Genomic DNA, 16,331 nt, shown 5'->3' with positions numbered 1-16,331 from the left:
GGCAGAGAAAGAAAGAAAGAGTTGWTGATATCAACTTATATGCAACTGGCAAATGAAAATAAACATTCATTTTCATGTTTTGTGTACTGTTTTGCTAAACACTATACAAAACTGTAGCAGTTTTGCTACAGTTGGTTTGTTTATTCACAGGTAAATAACAAAGAATCACAGTTTCAGAARTTCAGTTTATCCAGAAACAATTTTCCCTGCAATGCATTGAGTGAAATAAAGGATCTTTTTTATTAAGATGTATAATGACTATATTTTTTTTTTAACTGCAAAATACTCATCTATGGGTAATTGTAGCTGTAGTCTGTTCTGCTGACATGGACTAAATTGGTTATACTAAAAAATATATTTCTGAGTTTTTGCTTCAGCAAAATAGTGGATTCTCTGAATGGTAAAGAGTTGAAAAGGTTTAAAYGTTAAGTTTTCCTTAGAAGCAAGACATTATCAAAATGTCATCACTACGATTCAGCTAAAAATACTGTAACATTTTGGAGCAAGTATGTCATAATATTTCACTCAGYCATTAGACCTTATTATTTACATGTTAGTGAAACACTTAAGCTGTGTATTTAAAATTATTAATACGGTAAAAGTCAAGTCAAGGTCCAACAGCAACCATTAACTTACAAGAAATATACAATCTTCACATTCATAGCACGTTTTTTATAATTGTATTAGAATATATATTTCAGAGATTAATTCTACCTTTTCTGACCATGTCACTGAAAATATATTTCCAAACAGGCCTGCTAAGTGCCAAGATCTGTCAACCTGGATTTGGAGCACTTCATGAGGGGACAAAATACTATGCTTTAGAAAGCATATTATATGATCGTTTCTCAAATGAGGTCCCCACATAAAAGAAAGCAGAGGAAAGCGTTCTGGCTGTATTTTAGTCAACTTTATCACTCTGTGGTCAGACTTCTGCCCTTTTTGAACTACAGGGCAGTAATTGTGGAGAGCTGGCTTTCTCATTCCCCCACGTGATGGAGAGAGGTTGCCTCCCCCTGATCTTTAGGAGGTATAATGCAACCAAAAGTGCAGGGACGAAGTGCACGTGTGGAGTGGTTGGTTTAACACTGTATCCTCAGACTCTTCCACCAGTAACTGTAAATACAGCACTAACAAAGACTTGAGTTTTGCATGTAGTTAATTGAAATGAATATTACAGATTTTTGCTTTGGAAGAAGACAGTTTTCAATAGATTTTTATACTGAAATAGTTCCACAGCTTTACAAAATGAAGAGTTTCCTTTTTTTAATCATAACAGTTATGCTAGTAGCACCACAGATTCTGACATGGCAGCAATATGTCTGGAAAACTCCAAGCTAAAGCTGAAAGAAGCTTCAGAAATGTGTATTCATGAACAAAATGGAGAATTTGTCCTAGAAAGTACTTTGCAGCAGTTTATATCTGCTGTAYTTCACTGATCTGAGGTGCTCAGAAATAAATTTGACATGTTAGCTATAATGGGTACTATCAAGTGCTTGATAAAAGAACACATAAAATAGTGATAAAAAACAGTGATAAAACAGCAAATTAAGTATAAAGGAAGCTTCTATATTTTTGCAGAATAAATTATATTAAATAACTTTCAATACTTGTGAAGTACTTTTATGATATGAAATTACTTCTGTCTAAAATATTGGAAGAGGAATGAGAACAAGCAGTTAGTGATTATATAGTATTTCACAAAGCATTTTCACTTTTATAATTTTATAAAGTATGTCATACTTAGAGAACATTCTCTGCACCTCACATACACCACTATGGTTACACTTYAAAACAAAAGCTCATCAGCATGGCATTCTTTGCAGAAAGTATTTGCATTAAGTCATAAATGAGTCAACTAAAATTCATCTGATAATGTATTATATATCAAGTTCTTGTTTGCATTGCATGTTTAAAAAGTCTCCAGAACATAGGAAAGTAACAGGATTACAAAATCTGTACAGATCTTTACCAAGACTGAAAAGAAAGAATACCTTTTCGCCTTTTGTCCCTGCTGGACCAGGATGCCCAGGTCTTCCTGTGACTCCCTGCACAACAAAGTATTGGTCTTTGTTAGTTAAGAAATGATGAAACACAGTATTTTGCATTGCAGTTTAGTTTTGAAAACTTGAACTTTTTGAAGGTCATTTAAACTTAATTAAATTTCTCCTCCAGGTTTAAATATTTTTCTCCTGACTGATACAACAGCTGCATCCTACTGATAAGACCTATGAAGGGTAAAACTTGTATTTGTCGTTGCATTTTCACCTTGGCAGACTAAATGGACTGACCTTAACTAGCAGCTCTTGATACTGCTAAGAATTACGCTTTACTGCTAAAATAGCAATTTACATATTTAACATTAAGCTCCCTAGATGTGTTACAATTTTTGAAAGATGCCTAGCATTAGTAGCGTAGGCARCCTAGGGATGAATAATGATCATACTAACTAACGTGATCTGCATCTTATATATACAACATTAAATTTAAAAACATTCCCAAAGGAAATTTTCTTAGAAAGACTAGATTTTTTGATTACCTTAAGCATATTTTTCAATGGCTTTTAATATTAAGCCAGTTTACTCTCATACTTCATAATTACTTGATATCAGCATTTAGTGTTTTTAGAATGCCCAGTTAGAATCGTTATTAGATTTTTATCACCAATATTATTATTAACTTGGGTGCAAATACATAATTATCTGCAAGTTATCACATCACAAGCAATTTTACCTTACAAAATCTCAAGTAATATCAAAACACTGAATTTGTGCAAGTTTCATAAACTTTAAGAGTCCAGACTATGACAGTACTTTCAGTAATCTCAACTCACAACATACTTTGTTTTATTAGAGCCACTGTGAGTCAAATTTTGTTACTCTCCCAGAAGTCAAAAGAAGGCAAGGTCTGGCTCTTTTAAGACTAGAGGCAAGAAACTAAGAATATGAAGTTTTATTGTGATAGTTATAGCAGCCTCTACAGGGATAGGTTAGATCACAGATGACACCAAACACTTACAGAAGGTCCAGTGGGTCCTGGTACACCAGGCAATCCAGGAACACCTTGAAGGCCCTGAAAATTAAAAGAGCAGATTTAGATTTCTTCTCTCACATATATTCATTATCTTAAAATTACTTACATTCAGCACGTCAGTTTTTAGCAACAAAAATATGCATGCAGCTGAGAGATTATCATTGAACATGGTAACAGGTCTTGTTTAACTGAAAAACAAAATCTTGAGTCCTTCAATTTAATCCTCCTCTAATCTTTTCCACTGATAGATTATGTCTTTTATATCTTTTTGTCTTTAGCTGTGCAGATAATAGCAGGATATCTCTTTCCTCAGAAACTAAATTTTCTTTTTTTCTGTCACTAGAAAGTGTTTTGCTAGTGAGAAAAAGCATCTTCTCAGATTTCTGAATGTTACCTGATGCTATCTACATGAGATAATGCTTTCTGTTGGATTTAGATTTTGGCTTTTTGATAACAAAACATTCCATTTCTTATGGTATATAATAATTCACAGTCCTACTCTTATTCTATTCCACTGACTGTAAGCCAATGGTTTCTGGTATCCATTTACTAGATGTACAGGTATGTAACTTATTATAGAGAATTAAGGTCAGCTTTGAGGAGAGTCTGYGTGTCTCTGAATTCTTTCTTCAGCCTCATTATCCTGACTTACTCTGATGGAATTTTAGACACGTAAAGGGTAAATGTGTATGTCTAAGCCAATTGCTCTAAATTCCCTTTATACTCYGTGAAGGGAAGGAGATCCTTCCCAGTATTGATTTGCATTAGCTGCACTGGGCACCTGTAATCACCTCAGGCAGGACATATTTCTTATGTTAAATATAGGATTTAAAATGACATTGCTAAGCAGGCAGTAGAGAAAACCRAAGAGGTCAGGAGCCCTGAAAGAAGGGCTCTGAGGGAAAGTCTGAAGGAAAARCTTCAGACAGAAATAAAGCAGGAATGAATGGAGAGATTCGTTATTCTTATTCCTTATTCTTGTTCCTACACACAGAGGACATCAATCCACTTTGGCAGCTTTTCTGCATGGCATTCCTACAGATAACGTGTTCTTGGCTTTTCAAAGAATGGAAAACATTCTTTGAAATGTGTTTGCTCTTGCAATACGATTACCCACAATATGAATATGAAARCCAAAGAACATTAGCTATAATTCTTATAATGATTATAAGAACCACCTCGTGCCCCATAAAGGCACCCTTTACTAAGGAAATGCATTCTGAGATTTTTATCGTGGGTCATTTTAAAATTTAAGATGCCTTAAATAATGAGATTGCCTTTACAGAATTAAATTAGGGTAACTGACCTTTCTCTCTGGAGGAGAGAGGAAAGGCAAACAAACAATCCTGTGTTAAAGAAGCAAGTACGGCACTTTTCTTTTACTGTAGACAGTATTAGCTTACCCCAATATTAAATGGGGAAAAGATTRCACTTGGATCTTTTATCATGATGAATATCTTGATATCTTCATCATATCTTTCACCTGATGAATATAGTTTGTATGCCTGTGACTTATATGTCTGTGTATTATGTCAGAGAGAGAAGCTTCAAACAAAGATTAAAGGTCTGTTCGAAAGCACACTGAAGTGTGTGAGAGCATTTGGAAGAACTACAGATAAGGCTTTGAACGGCTCATCCCATTTGGATGCCAACCCAATCACACACCTCAAAGGAAATGCAGATCCTTTAACTGAATAACAACTCTTTCTTGCCTGTTTATATGCCCTCATATGCGTCTGAAAACAAGTTAACCTGCCCCCTCGCAATGTGGTAATCAAATGCGGTCGCTGAAGTGAAGCCTTCCTGAGGTGCCTGGCCGGCCAGGAGGCAGCGAAGCAGCAGGGGAAGAGCAAACCTCTCCACTGAGGGAGCACAGCACCCTGCTGCATCAATAGCATTTTTTTTAGCACGAGTTTACTCTGGAGTCCCTTAAAAAAAAATGCCAATTATAACCTCTCCTTTTTTTTTTTTTAATTACCTTCTTAATTGCCTCCGATATCTCTTTTGATTCTGGACAGTTAAATAGTGTCAGGACCGTTTAAAGTTGCTCGATAATGCCTCCTGCTGCTGGGGCTGAATTGTAGGGATACTCTACAGGGCCCCCAAAGGAAGGACGTGCTACTTCCTCATTACAGCTCATTTATTTTTTTAAATAAAATCCTATTCGGGCTTCACTAATGGTTGGAACATTATTTTATGAGGTGTTCTAAATCCAAACCCAGGAGGTATTTCACCTTTAAAAGTAAAGATCTAGCAGGCTCTGTAAATTGTTTAAATGCAAGAGAAAAAAAAAGTTGGAGAGTCGTATTTTATTTCTAGTCTGGCAACCTGCTAAATTCTAGAGCAAAGCAGCAATACAGGTATCTATATATGCTGTTACTGCTTCTTTTTTATTTTCATACAACTGTTTATTCTTTTAAGCCAGGGATCCTGAAGAATACAGACTTTCTGAAAATTATTCTCATTTTGCTACTGTTTGAAAACTCTCTCTTACTACATTATAACCTCAGCTCTAAGGAAATATAAAACCCACAGAAAGAATTAAATCTTTCCCCAACCCTCAAGTAAATAAGCTTGAGATTCCTTTCCTGTTTTCCGGGTATTTTCTCTTGTAGCCAGCACTCCAAATTACGGGACAATACTATGTATTTATCAGGTGTCAGCTGGGTATCTTAGCTTTCCAGAGAGCTCAATAAATATTTTCTAACAAACAGACTGATTATTTTAACTCTTTCAGTTGGCAAAGGTAACTGAGGAATTCATTTATTTATTCAGATTTATTTACTTAATGCATTTCGCTTTGTTCATTTTTTTTGACAGAGATCACTTGTGAACTTTTAACTGCAAGTACTTTAATTTAATATGAAAGCTATCATGGATTAGGCACTGCAAGTTATAAGACTTTTTTGCTCATCTTTAATGAGATTAAAAATAACTTAAGAATCCAGCATACGATGCAAAATACTGTACATACTTTAAATTCTGTCTCTTCAAATATTTTCCAAAAAACACTAACTGGTGCTATAATTGTTCCTATGCTGTTATTTGCCGCATGGAATATTTTTCAAAGTGAATAATAAAGGAGAACTAATACATTGAAAACATATTTGTTATAAAACATGAAATATTTTCTGAAAATGTTTGTCATTTACCCATTTCTTGTTCTATCCAATGCTCTTAAAAATTACCATTTAAATGTTTGTGAGACTTTGAAATATATAATGAGCAAAAACGCTCATGTGAAGATGAAATAGCTTTTTAACTGACAAATTGCATTTGATCTTCTTGAACATTCAGAATCAGAGGCTATTCACAGCAATACATGACTATTTCAGCAGATGTAAAGAAATCAATAATATTTTATGCATTTAATTCTCAGTCTAGATCTTTAGTCAAAGTCTAGATAAGTATATAGCTAATAGAAACGAAATATTTTTACCTCATCACCCTTCTCTCCAGGAAGCCCAGGAAATCCACGCTCACCTTTGCTTCCCTATGAAAACATAACATTCAAACAAATACTATCTACTAGCACTACAACAAATCTCATGCTCTGTAGAGGGTTTTACAACACACATTTAATATATGCAAGCATGAAGCCCTTAGAGCAGCAGTGAGAAAACCTAAAACAGAAAAAAAATGTCCTGGAAGTTTTAAAATGTGCCTCCCATTGAGGTGGATAGAAATGAAACTTGTTTACCTAGTAGGTAAACTAGCCAAAAAGACTGATGGAGATATAGTCTCACCACATAAATTCCAAAGAGCTCAAGAACTTGTTCAAATGAAGAAACTATACTTTCAAGTAATTAGGTCCAGCTATAGGAGATCAATATGCCAAACCAGGTGGTATTTGATCAGATCACAGTAAAGCAGAAGTCTGATTGACTTCAGTGTAACTTCATATCCCCGTGGACCTGAGGAGTTACTGCCGTGAGGAACAACTTACAAATGCACAGTACAGTTCAGTTATTACATACTTAACCGAGATACTGGAGGTTCCCCGTACCACAGCTTTCTTGCATGATTGACTCACTTAAAATAAACCTAGAGATGATAATGTATTATTAGACAATTAAATCTGAGTTAGCTTCAAATGACACAGGACAAAAGCCATACTGGCTTGGTACTCAACCGGTACTCAACTCAAAAGCTATACTGGCTTGGTACTTTCACTCTCCTGAGAGGAAACGTATGCTAGATCAGGAAAGAAGAGCTGAACTTTAAAAATTGTTTGAAACTTTAAGGTGCTYAGAGGCTATAAGCAAAGTTTTAAGATCGACAGACATAAGAGTTTGGCCTTTTATTTTTGACAAGCAACAAAGCAAGCTAAAGCTGTCTCTTCAAAAACTTACCTTTGGCCCTTCTCTACCAGGGATGCCTTGAGGACCTCTTGTGCCAGGATCACCCTGAGGAACAGGCACAAAGCAAAGTCATAAATAACCATTTCTGTGACAGGGGTGGAAGATCTATGGCAAGTTACAACTGTTTTCCCTTCCTGACTTTGCGACCACCACTGCTAGATGAGTCTCCCTCTCCATTTTCATACTTACTGCTACAGAAACACTTTACCATTTTTCCAAATGTTCCATTAGAAATACATAATTTTTTGCTAATTAAGAAAGTGGTATTAAATAAATTATGAGAATAAAACATGTTGAGTTTCAATAATTAAAATAACACTGCATTTTCTATGAAAAATTGTTAGAAGTAAGTAAAAAGTATGGTGAATGCCATTAAAACACATTTGGAAATGAAGTGAAGCAGATGCAAGTTTGACTAGATAGTTCGGTTAGAAATATGTCAAAATGTAGAATTTGGCCTAAATTATTTTCATAACTCTCAGAGACCATGGAGTTGCAGTAAAAGTAAATCAAGTTTATAGCAAGATAACATATAATTAATTTCTTATTACCACTTATCTTTATCTTCCCAGTCTAAATCTGTTTTATGAGATAGTGACACTACTTCTTTTAAAAAGAGATAACACAGCATTTTCAAAACGTGAAAATGAGTTGTTCTGCTTTCATTTTTATAACTTCAAAACAGCCACATTCTCCCTTTTGAGCTAGGAAAAGTTCAAGTTTTGAAGATTATTCAAGTTAGAAGGACATACTGGTGAAAATGTCAGTAAAGGGCACACAAATGTACAGAAGTCTGTTCACATGAACAAAATTTCCTCATTCACAGCTTCCGTTAGTGTCTTTACCCAAAAGCCTTCTTTTCAGGCTTTTCTCACTTCTACACAAACTATTTACTCAAATTTCCTTCCTTGTCTCTCTCCCCACCTCTCACATGCTCTTCCCATAGTCAATCCCTTTCTAAAAGAAGCTTTTCATCCCAGGCAGTCCCACTCTTGAGAAGACTCCTAAATGCCTTTATTTTGGATAGTCTCAACTATCTGCATTTAGATTTAAGTCCATCATCCTCTTTTTATGGATGAGCTAGAGATGAAGGCTACTTGTTACTCTCATCAGCTTCAAAATTGCAGTTATTTTGAACCAAGTGATTCCTGCTTCGTTGGGAGAAGCATTTTCCAGCTCAGTTCTAATCTTATAAAAGTACTAACCACAAAACAGAGAGATATGGAGAATCAGTAATACAGAGAGGTGACACAGGAGCAGAAGGACATGCACAAGAGAAAGAAGACAGCATTGAAGTCAGAAAGAATGAGGGAAAACCCCTATGAAAGGACTAAAAGAAATAGAATTTGAGAATGACTAAGTCAATAAGCCGTAAGTATATGTATTAATGAAAAACAAGAGAGTAGAATAGCCTCTCTCCTTATGYTTTTCATATAAAAATCCTCTTTGGAATATGGCAGGCCACATCAAACCTTATTATTTTTTCAAGATAATATCATAGGATTTCTAGATTATTTTAACCCTTTGGTATATTCCCAATATCAAATGCTAGAGCACAAAGCAGAGAATGGTTGTAGCAATTCATATGTGGACTGGATGCACTGAACAGGTACCTGCTGGTAACTGACTCACATAACATTAAAAAACTATTTTGCAAAACTCTTATCAAACACTTTTGTTCATGACTTTTTAAAAACAAAATGAAAATTAACAAAAATCTCAAAACGATTTTAAGATAGGCCAAATAGGACATAACCTAACTTATGGAAAGTTGCAAGGACACATTTTGGTTTTAAAAGTGTGCTCACGACAAATGGCTATTAAACCACAGGAAATATTTACCTTCAGTATAGTTCCCATGTCTCCCACAAGTGGCAGTGCAATCTGAAAATAAAAAAGGCAGCTACAGTTGATATTTTACATGAATAATATTTTACACAACATTAATTCTGCCAGGTACTCAAAAGTTTATTGTTATACACGGAATCTGATTACATATATTTGGGGTGAAGTTATTTTACTATGAAAATTCTAAAGAAAAATCAAGGATTCAAACACAGTTTTAAATGTTAAATTCCAGTGTTAATCACCCTTAAATATTAGAACATCATTGTTTTTGCAGTAAGCCAATAACACCTCATCATTGTTGGAAATTCTTAGACACAGTTTTCACTGTCTGATTATCTCCAGTGTTTTCCTTCCTTTTCCTCCAAGGCCTTGACTGTATTGCGAACTACAGTATGAGGTGCAGAGATACCAAAGACAGCTTTAATAAGCTCGCTCAGATACTGGAAATAATCCAGCTACAGCACCATGAGCGCCAAACACAGTGTTTTGTCCTGCTTTTAAACATTAAGAATTAGTGCAAAACTCTGTGGTGCCACAGAGCTACAGCTAAATTGCTACCAATGCTATTGCTACCCCAATTAAAGCTTAATCGATAGCTTTACACTGTACTGCAATGTAGTTGCATCCTCAGATTCCCAGGTGTTGTTAATCTTATGTTTAAAGATTGCCTGTAAAAACTGATTGAACTGGTACTATCAATGTCATTCACGAACAGACTTTTCAATTAACAACGCTTATTATTTCTTTAAATCAAGAAATTAGTCTTGCAATTACTAAAACAAAGATCTAGTCCTGTGTGTAATTAGACAGATATAAATCTTTTTTGTTCAACCTGTTTCAACTATTTCCATCTATAAAAAGAAAAATAAAATGTAAACATTTTTTTATGTATATTAGCAAAATGGCCTGTTGGTAGTAACAGGTGTCAAATACCATGTCAACAGAAGCACTGCTGAACTTATTTACAGGAATATTTACAGGAATAGATCACTTACAGTGTAACTTCACCACCCTTGATAAGCATGCTGAGGAGTTTTCTAGAGTAGGATATTGCCACATAACGCCAGAATTTAAAAACATACATACATAAACTGTGAAGTCAACACCCTGCACAATGGTAAACTGAATACAGACCACGTAACATGCTCTTAAAAACCTCCAATAAGCCTTAAAATAAAAACCACAACTTTACATGGCCTGACTTTATATCCTTCCCCTTGTGACAATGTTTTGCAAATAGGTCTGAGTATTATCATGTCCCCTCTTGCTCTTTTTTCGTAGATTACAAAGCCTAACTCCTTCAGTCTCTGCTGTTTCCTAATGCTCTTGTTCAAGCTGCAGTATCATGTTAGGATACATCTTCCTTTCGAAACACTGCCTGCCAAGAGAAGAGTACATCAAGAGAGCAGAAGGCAGTAATTCTGCTATTACCATGCTGTAGCATGAGATCTGCCTCTTCTGCAGTGACATCAGACTTCCTATTCACATTTAGTTTACAGTGCATGGTGCCTTCCAGCACCTATTTTATTTATGCATTTTGTTCTTCCTGTTAAACACTTCATGCTCATCTGTTTTGAGTTCCATCTTGCTGAATTCAGACTGTCTCTGAATTTTAAAATTTGATTATATCTTCAAAAAGGTTGCAATCCAACGCAGCCCAGTTACAGATTTTATATCTGTTTCATTATCTTAATCAAATTAAAACATTAAAAAAACCAGGCATAGGAGAGACCTCTCTCTCTGAGTCTGACAGCAATCTGCTGCTGTCATATCCATATTTTTGATAAGCACTAACTATATAGCAATTACTCCTATGGCAATTATAGCTTGTTTATGAGATCATGAGGACAATGTTGAAGTTTTATTAAAGCTGAGATGTGTAACATCACTGTTTTCTTGTATGTCCCAAGAAACTTAACCTGCCAAAGATGGAAATCTGATTTATTCTGTGATTATTTCGTAACATATCATGCTAACATTTTTGCGTCTCCATAGTATCATCCATATCATTGGTATTTATAAGCCAATCTTTTAAAAAATTGTTTCAAATCTTTCTGGCAATTACCTTCAGCTGACCTATTACACTCTAGCTCCTCTTCTATTCACCTTTTTTAAAGATACGTTTTCTGTTAGTACTTCTCCATTCCTCAAAAGCTTCACTGTTCTCAAAGTACTCAAAAGTAACTGCTAATTCAGAGCCTTTTCTCATTAATTCTGTTGACGAATTCCACAGGAGCTTCATGGTGTATTTAAAAACTCTTTAACTCATTTTTTCTATTAAATTAATGAAAAATAATTTCATGTATTTTCTGAAAACCAATCTTTTTCTGTGGATGATGAAAACCTACTGAACTCTTCAGGTTTCTCTGCACTATCTAAAATCTGATCTCACTCATTAATAAATAATAGATCTATGCTTTACTGATATTTCAATTACTTGTGTTCCCAAAGCCTTTTTCTTATTTTCATATCCATCTTTAATTGAAGCTCATTTCGTATCTGAATCTTTCTGAATCTATGATAACATACCTGAGTTCTATCTTTATAGTCAGTGTTAGTGATGGACCTGCTTTTACTTATCGATTGTAGGTCTTTGAAGAGCTATTGATACTGTCATAGTACCTCTTAATACATTAAGAAAGTCTGCTACTCTATGCTCAAGCATTGCTGCAGCGGTGATTTAAATGGGGGAAAYGACCCAGTAATGCACTCTAAAAAAGACCAAACTATACAACATGAGAAAGCTTGCTGCATTGATTGATGCTAATGCAGGTGTGCYAAAACTATAAAACAACTTATTTCAYCATCCTGAGYCCTGATGGTCAGCAACACAAATATGCCGGCTTTTCTTAGGCTCCTCTTTGGAGAAGGCTGACTATTCCCTCTGAGACGAAATCTTGGTGTGATTCTGGTGCTGCTTTATTCAGGGACTACTCCATATGTACAGTATGGACTGGGTGTATTTTGCTGTGCTCTGTGCAGCCTCCTCATGATATTATCCATACTATATTCCCTTACAGATTCCCATTCAGCCTCCTGTCATGCCTCATAGCACGCAATACACACCACCATCCTACACTAGCACTTACAACATTCAGTCTTCAAGTGTTTTAGGGCACTTTGAGCTGAAAATAATCACAAAATGATTTGTAAATATGTGCTGCGATCAAAGAGGTGCCATGTAGTACCCAGAGGAGATGTCAGTGTGGGTGACGGAAGAGCTGGAACCGCTCTGTACCACTRCCCAAAGATCGTGCCCTGCAGAAGAGGCCTTTAGCACATAATCAATACTCCAGCTTAGCAAAGCTTACTTTAGTAAAGATKAACATTTAAAGTAATCTCTTCTGGATGTTTCGTAGCGCTCCTTAGCATTTTKTTCTCTAATTTAACAGATACTCTCCTTACTGCGAACCCTCAGGCTTACTTGTGCACCTGTATTACAGAAGATTTTTTAAAAGGCATATTTTGTACTTGAAATACATATTTTATTGCTTAATATATTTCTGTGGTGGCTGTGGAGCATTTCYAAYTGCTTCACTGGCTATCAGCAGTCTKCAGRCTTAGGAACCACTGCCTTAGATTTGCCTCACTGAAACTTCGAGATGTAGCTCACTCATGAGACACCAAGCACGTCTCTGTGTCTGGTCGCATGTCCTGTGATCAGGCACGTGAAGAATCATTAGTTTAAGTGAAGAACAGACAGAGACTTCTGAAATATACTAATCACTCCTCAGCGAAAAAGCTAAATTCCTGCCTTAGCAAGGAACGGAGATTTTGTTAAAGGTCGTAATACGGTTCTAGTGTTAGCTTTTGTAATTTTTATTCTTCTTTGTTATATGTCTTAAATAAACACTACTTATTGCATGCAGAGTATTATCATCATATCTCACTGCTTTCCTAAAACTATGCMTTCGGGTAAAATCTCCTAGGAAAGACCAAATCGTATTAAACTAATAAGAACACAAGTGAATTTAACAGTATTTTCTTTTAAGCTCTGGTTTTGGCTTGTTTCTTCCTATCATCTACAGATCTTTATTTTGCTGATAGGATACATTCCAACAGCTGCTCAAGGAATTCAGAAAACTTCATTTGCTGTCATAAAAGCATCTGCAAGCACTGGTTTCTAAACAAAAAGTTACTTTCTGAAACTTCTGAAGCAGTTGTGGGAACTCTTAGCATCAGCTGATTCAAGGCAGGAGCAGGAATGATGACTAGAGCTCTGCCRTTTGGGAAATTTTGCAGATGTGCATATGGGACTCTCCTGATGCTCATGTAAAGCATTCAAGTATCTCTGAAGGCACAATTTGGCCTGAAGCATGTGTTGACTTTATGGCTCTTGCAATGCTGAACTTTACAAAATCTGTAAAGCTATAGTACTGTTAAATACAAAAACATTGCTATAATACCCAAGGGGAGATAACAACTCCAAAAACGTGTTGAGTTGATCAGAACTCATTTAGTGTTTTWTTTTTTTTAACATAGACACTTGATTTTTTTCATTAGTGTTAAAGGGAATTAATCATATAACACACTGATTATTTTCAGAATTTCATTAAAAATTAGTATCTTCCTAATATAGCAGAGCAAAGCTAGTTTCAGAATCCCCAAACTTTCTTCTTCAATCTTGTAATGTAGGAAGAATCAAACTATGCTCCTGAAAATTTGTATTATATAGAACTACTCCAGAGACTGAGCCACAAAATACCAGGTTAAAGCTGGAGGAAACTCTAGTATACAAATTGCATCACCTGAAAACATGGAATTTATCATGTAAATGCTGACATAAGCTTAATTTATATTGCAATATAATCTAATAAAAAGAACAAAGCAAAGCATTCAATAATTGAATAATTTAATTAACTTAATCATTCAGACTTCCTAGGCCTGCTACCTATCTTGTCTTTTAGATTTAAAATACTAGTACCAAAGCAAATAAACAAGTTTCCTGTGTATACATACAGGATCACCTGGAGGGCCTGGCAGTCCTGGCTTTCCATCTCGTCCTGGAGTGCCCTAGAAATTTAAAATTCAATTCAGTGGCCTTATATCAATGACAAGGGACACATTACTTTTTATGTTATATTTACAGAACTGTTACTTACATTAATACCTGGGGTACCTGGAGTTCCTGGTAATCCAGGGGGTCCTCTAGGGCCCTAAGATCAGAAAAAAAGTTATTTAGAATTTAAGGAATTTTTTTCTTTTATTGTAAACTACTTTAATTTTTTTTTATATTAACCAGAATACTTATATCCTACCTGGATGCCTGCTGATCCAGTTGGACCCATAGGACCCTGCAAAATAACCCCAAATATTCATAGTATAGTAGTAATACTTTGGGGGATAAGGGAGATGAACTTGATCAAAAAATAGTGATTGTGGGGCACTGGTTCAGTTCACATTGTAAGAAAGATTTGCTCTAAGGTTTGGCTTTAAATTTAGATGTAATTTCACCAAAATAAGTGTGTTCAAGACATAATATTTTGATGAGGCCTATTTTTAAGGGCAAGTAAYGCCTACGAATGATCTGTGGTCAAATATGCCATTTAGCAAGGAGATTCACWAGAAAAATTGACACTCACTAGGGTAAAAAGAAATTAGATGATTAAAACAAGTTTTTTTAATTCATATTCGAAATTATTTGAAGGGAATATATTACTTTTAAGGATTAATAGCTGAGATTAAGACGTCTGTCTCAAACCTTTTCTCTCTGCATGTTAGTCTGTTACTAAATGGAAATGTGTCAGCTGAGTGCATTCATCTGCACTGAGGGGATTCTGCCCTATGCACAGCACAACTCACGTGTATCATCTACCTTCTGTATTTTACTGAACACCCTGAAGACACTGGAGATGGAATTGAAGACACCAGAAAGGCAAAAACCTGGAAACTGAAAAATTTCCTGGTCACCAGGRAACTGTAGGACAGTTACTGCTGTGTAACAGGTATTTAGCCTGAATGCTCTAAATACACTGCATTAACTTGTTTCATGAAGTGTGGGTTAGATGAGTGGACAGTGAGGTGGATTGAGAACTGGCTGAAAGGCAAAGCTCAGAGGGTCATCATCAGTGGCCTGGAGTCTGGTTGGAGGCCTGTGGCTAGTGGAGTTCCCCAGGGCTCAGGACTGGGTCCCATCCTGTTCAACTTCTTCATCAGTGACCTGGATGAGGGGACAGAGTGCCTCCTCAGCACGTTTGCTGACGATCCCAAGCTGGGAGGAGTGGCTGATCCAACCGAGGGCTGYGCTGCCATTCAGAGAGACCTGGACAGGCTGGAGAGCTGGGCGGAGAGGAACCTCCTGAGGTTCAACAAGGGCAAGTGCAGAGTCCTGCATCTAGGGAAGAATAACCCTAGGCACCAGTACAAGCTGGGGCTGACCTGGTGGAGAGCAGCTCTGCCGAGAAGGACCTGGGAGTGCTGGTGGATGACAAGTTGACCATGAGCCAGCAATGTGCCCTTGTGGCCAAGAAGGCCAGTGGTCTCCTGGGGTGCATTAGGAACAGTGTTGCAGCAATTCGAGGGAGGTGATCCTGCTGCTCTCCTCAGCCCTGGGGAGGCCTCATCTCGAGTCCTGTGTCCAGTTCTGGGCTCCCCACTACAAGAGAGACCTGCAGCTACCGGAGAGAGTCCAGCGTAGGGCTACAAAGATGATCAGAGGGCTGGAGCACCTGCCCTMTGAGGAACGGCTGTGAGAGCTGGGCCTCTTCAGCCTGGGGAAGAGAAGACTGAGGGGGGATCTTATCAATGTGTACAAGTACCTGAAGGGAGGGTGTCAAGGGGACGGGCACAAACTCTTTTCAGTTGTCCCGTGCGACAGGACAAGAGGCAATGGGCAGAAATTGAAGCACAGGAAGTTCTKCCTGAGCGTGAGGGGGAATTTCTTCCCTGTGAGAGTGACAGAGCCCTGGCACAGGTTGCCCAGAGAGGTTGTGGAGTCTCCTTCTCTGGAGATCTTCAAGGCCTGCCTGGATGCAACCCTGTCTAACATGCTCTAGGTGACCCTGCTGAGCAGGGGGGGTTGGACTAGCTGATCTCCAGAGGTCCCTTCCAACCTTATTGATTCTGTGATTCTATGTTTGAATTTAAACT

The 16,331-nt window shown here is 36.7% G+C and overlaps 1 protein-coding gene across 3 annotated transcripts in view; it reads right to left on the bottom strand.

The window, feature by feature from the left end:
* The window catches only part of COL19A1 (collagen type XIX alpha 1 chain), a 213,410-nt gene that overhangs the window by 32,093 nt on the left and 164,986 nt on the right, over positions 1 to 16,331 (bottom strand). For all 3 annotated transcript variants that reach the window (XM_085316027.1, XM_085316028.1, XM_085316029.1), the window contains 8 exons: positions 14,501 to 14,536; positions 14,345 to 14,398; positions 14,202 to 14,255; positions 9,237 to 9,278; positions 7,386 to 7,439; positions 6,473 to 6,526; positions 3,019 to 3,072; positions 1,995 to 2,048 (listed from right to left, as the gene is read on the bottom strand). In XM_085316027.1, the coding sequence (XP_085172153.1) occupies positions 1,995 to 2,048; positions 3,019 to 3,072; positions 6,473 to 6,526; positions 7,386 to 7,439; positions 9,237 to 9,278; positions 14,202 to 14,255; positions 14,345 to 14,398; positions 14,501 to 14,536 (402 nt within the window). The remainder of the gene's footprint in view (positions 1 to 1,994; positions 2,049 to 3,018; positions 3,073 to 6,472; positions 6,527 to 7,385; positions 7,440 to 9,236; positions 9,279 to 14,201; positions 14,256 to 14,344; positions 14,399 to 14,500; positions 14,537 to 16,331) is intronic.

The sequence above is a fragment of the Rhea americana genome, unplaced genomic scaffold (assembly GCF_003343005.1).
Source record: "Rhea americana isolate MKP2758 unplaced genomic scaffold, rheAme1 scaffold_45, whole genome shotgun sequence".
NCBI lineage: Eukaryota > Metazoa > Chordata > Aves > Rheiformes > Rheidae > Rhea > Rhea americana.
This window is presented reverse-complemented; position numbering and strand designations above follow the sequence as displayed.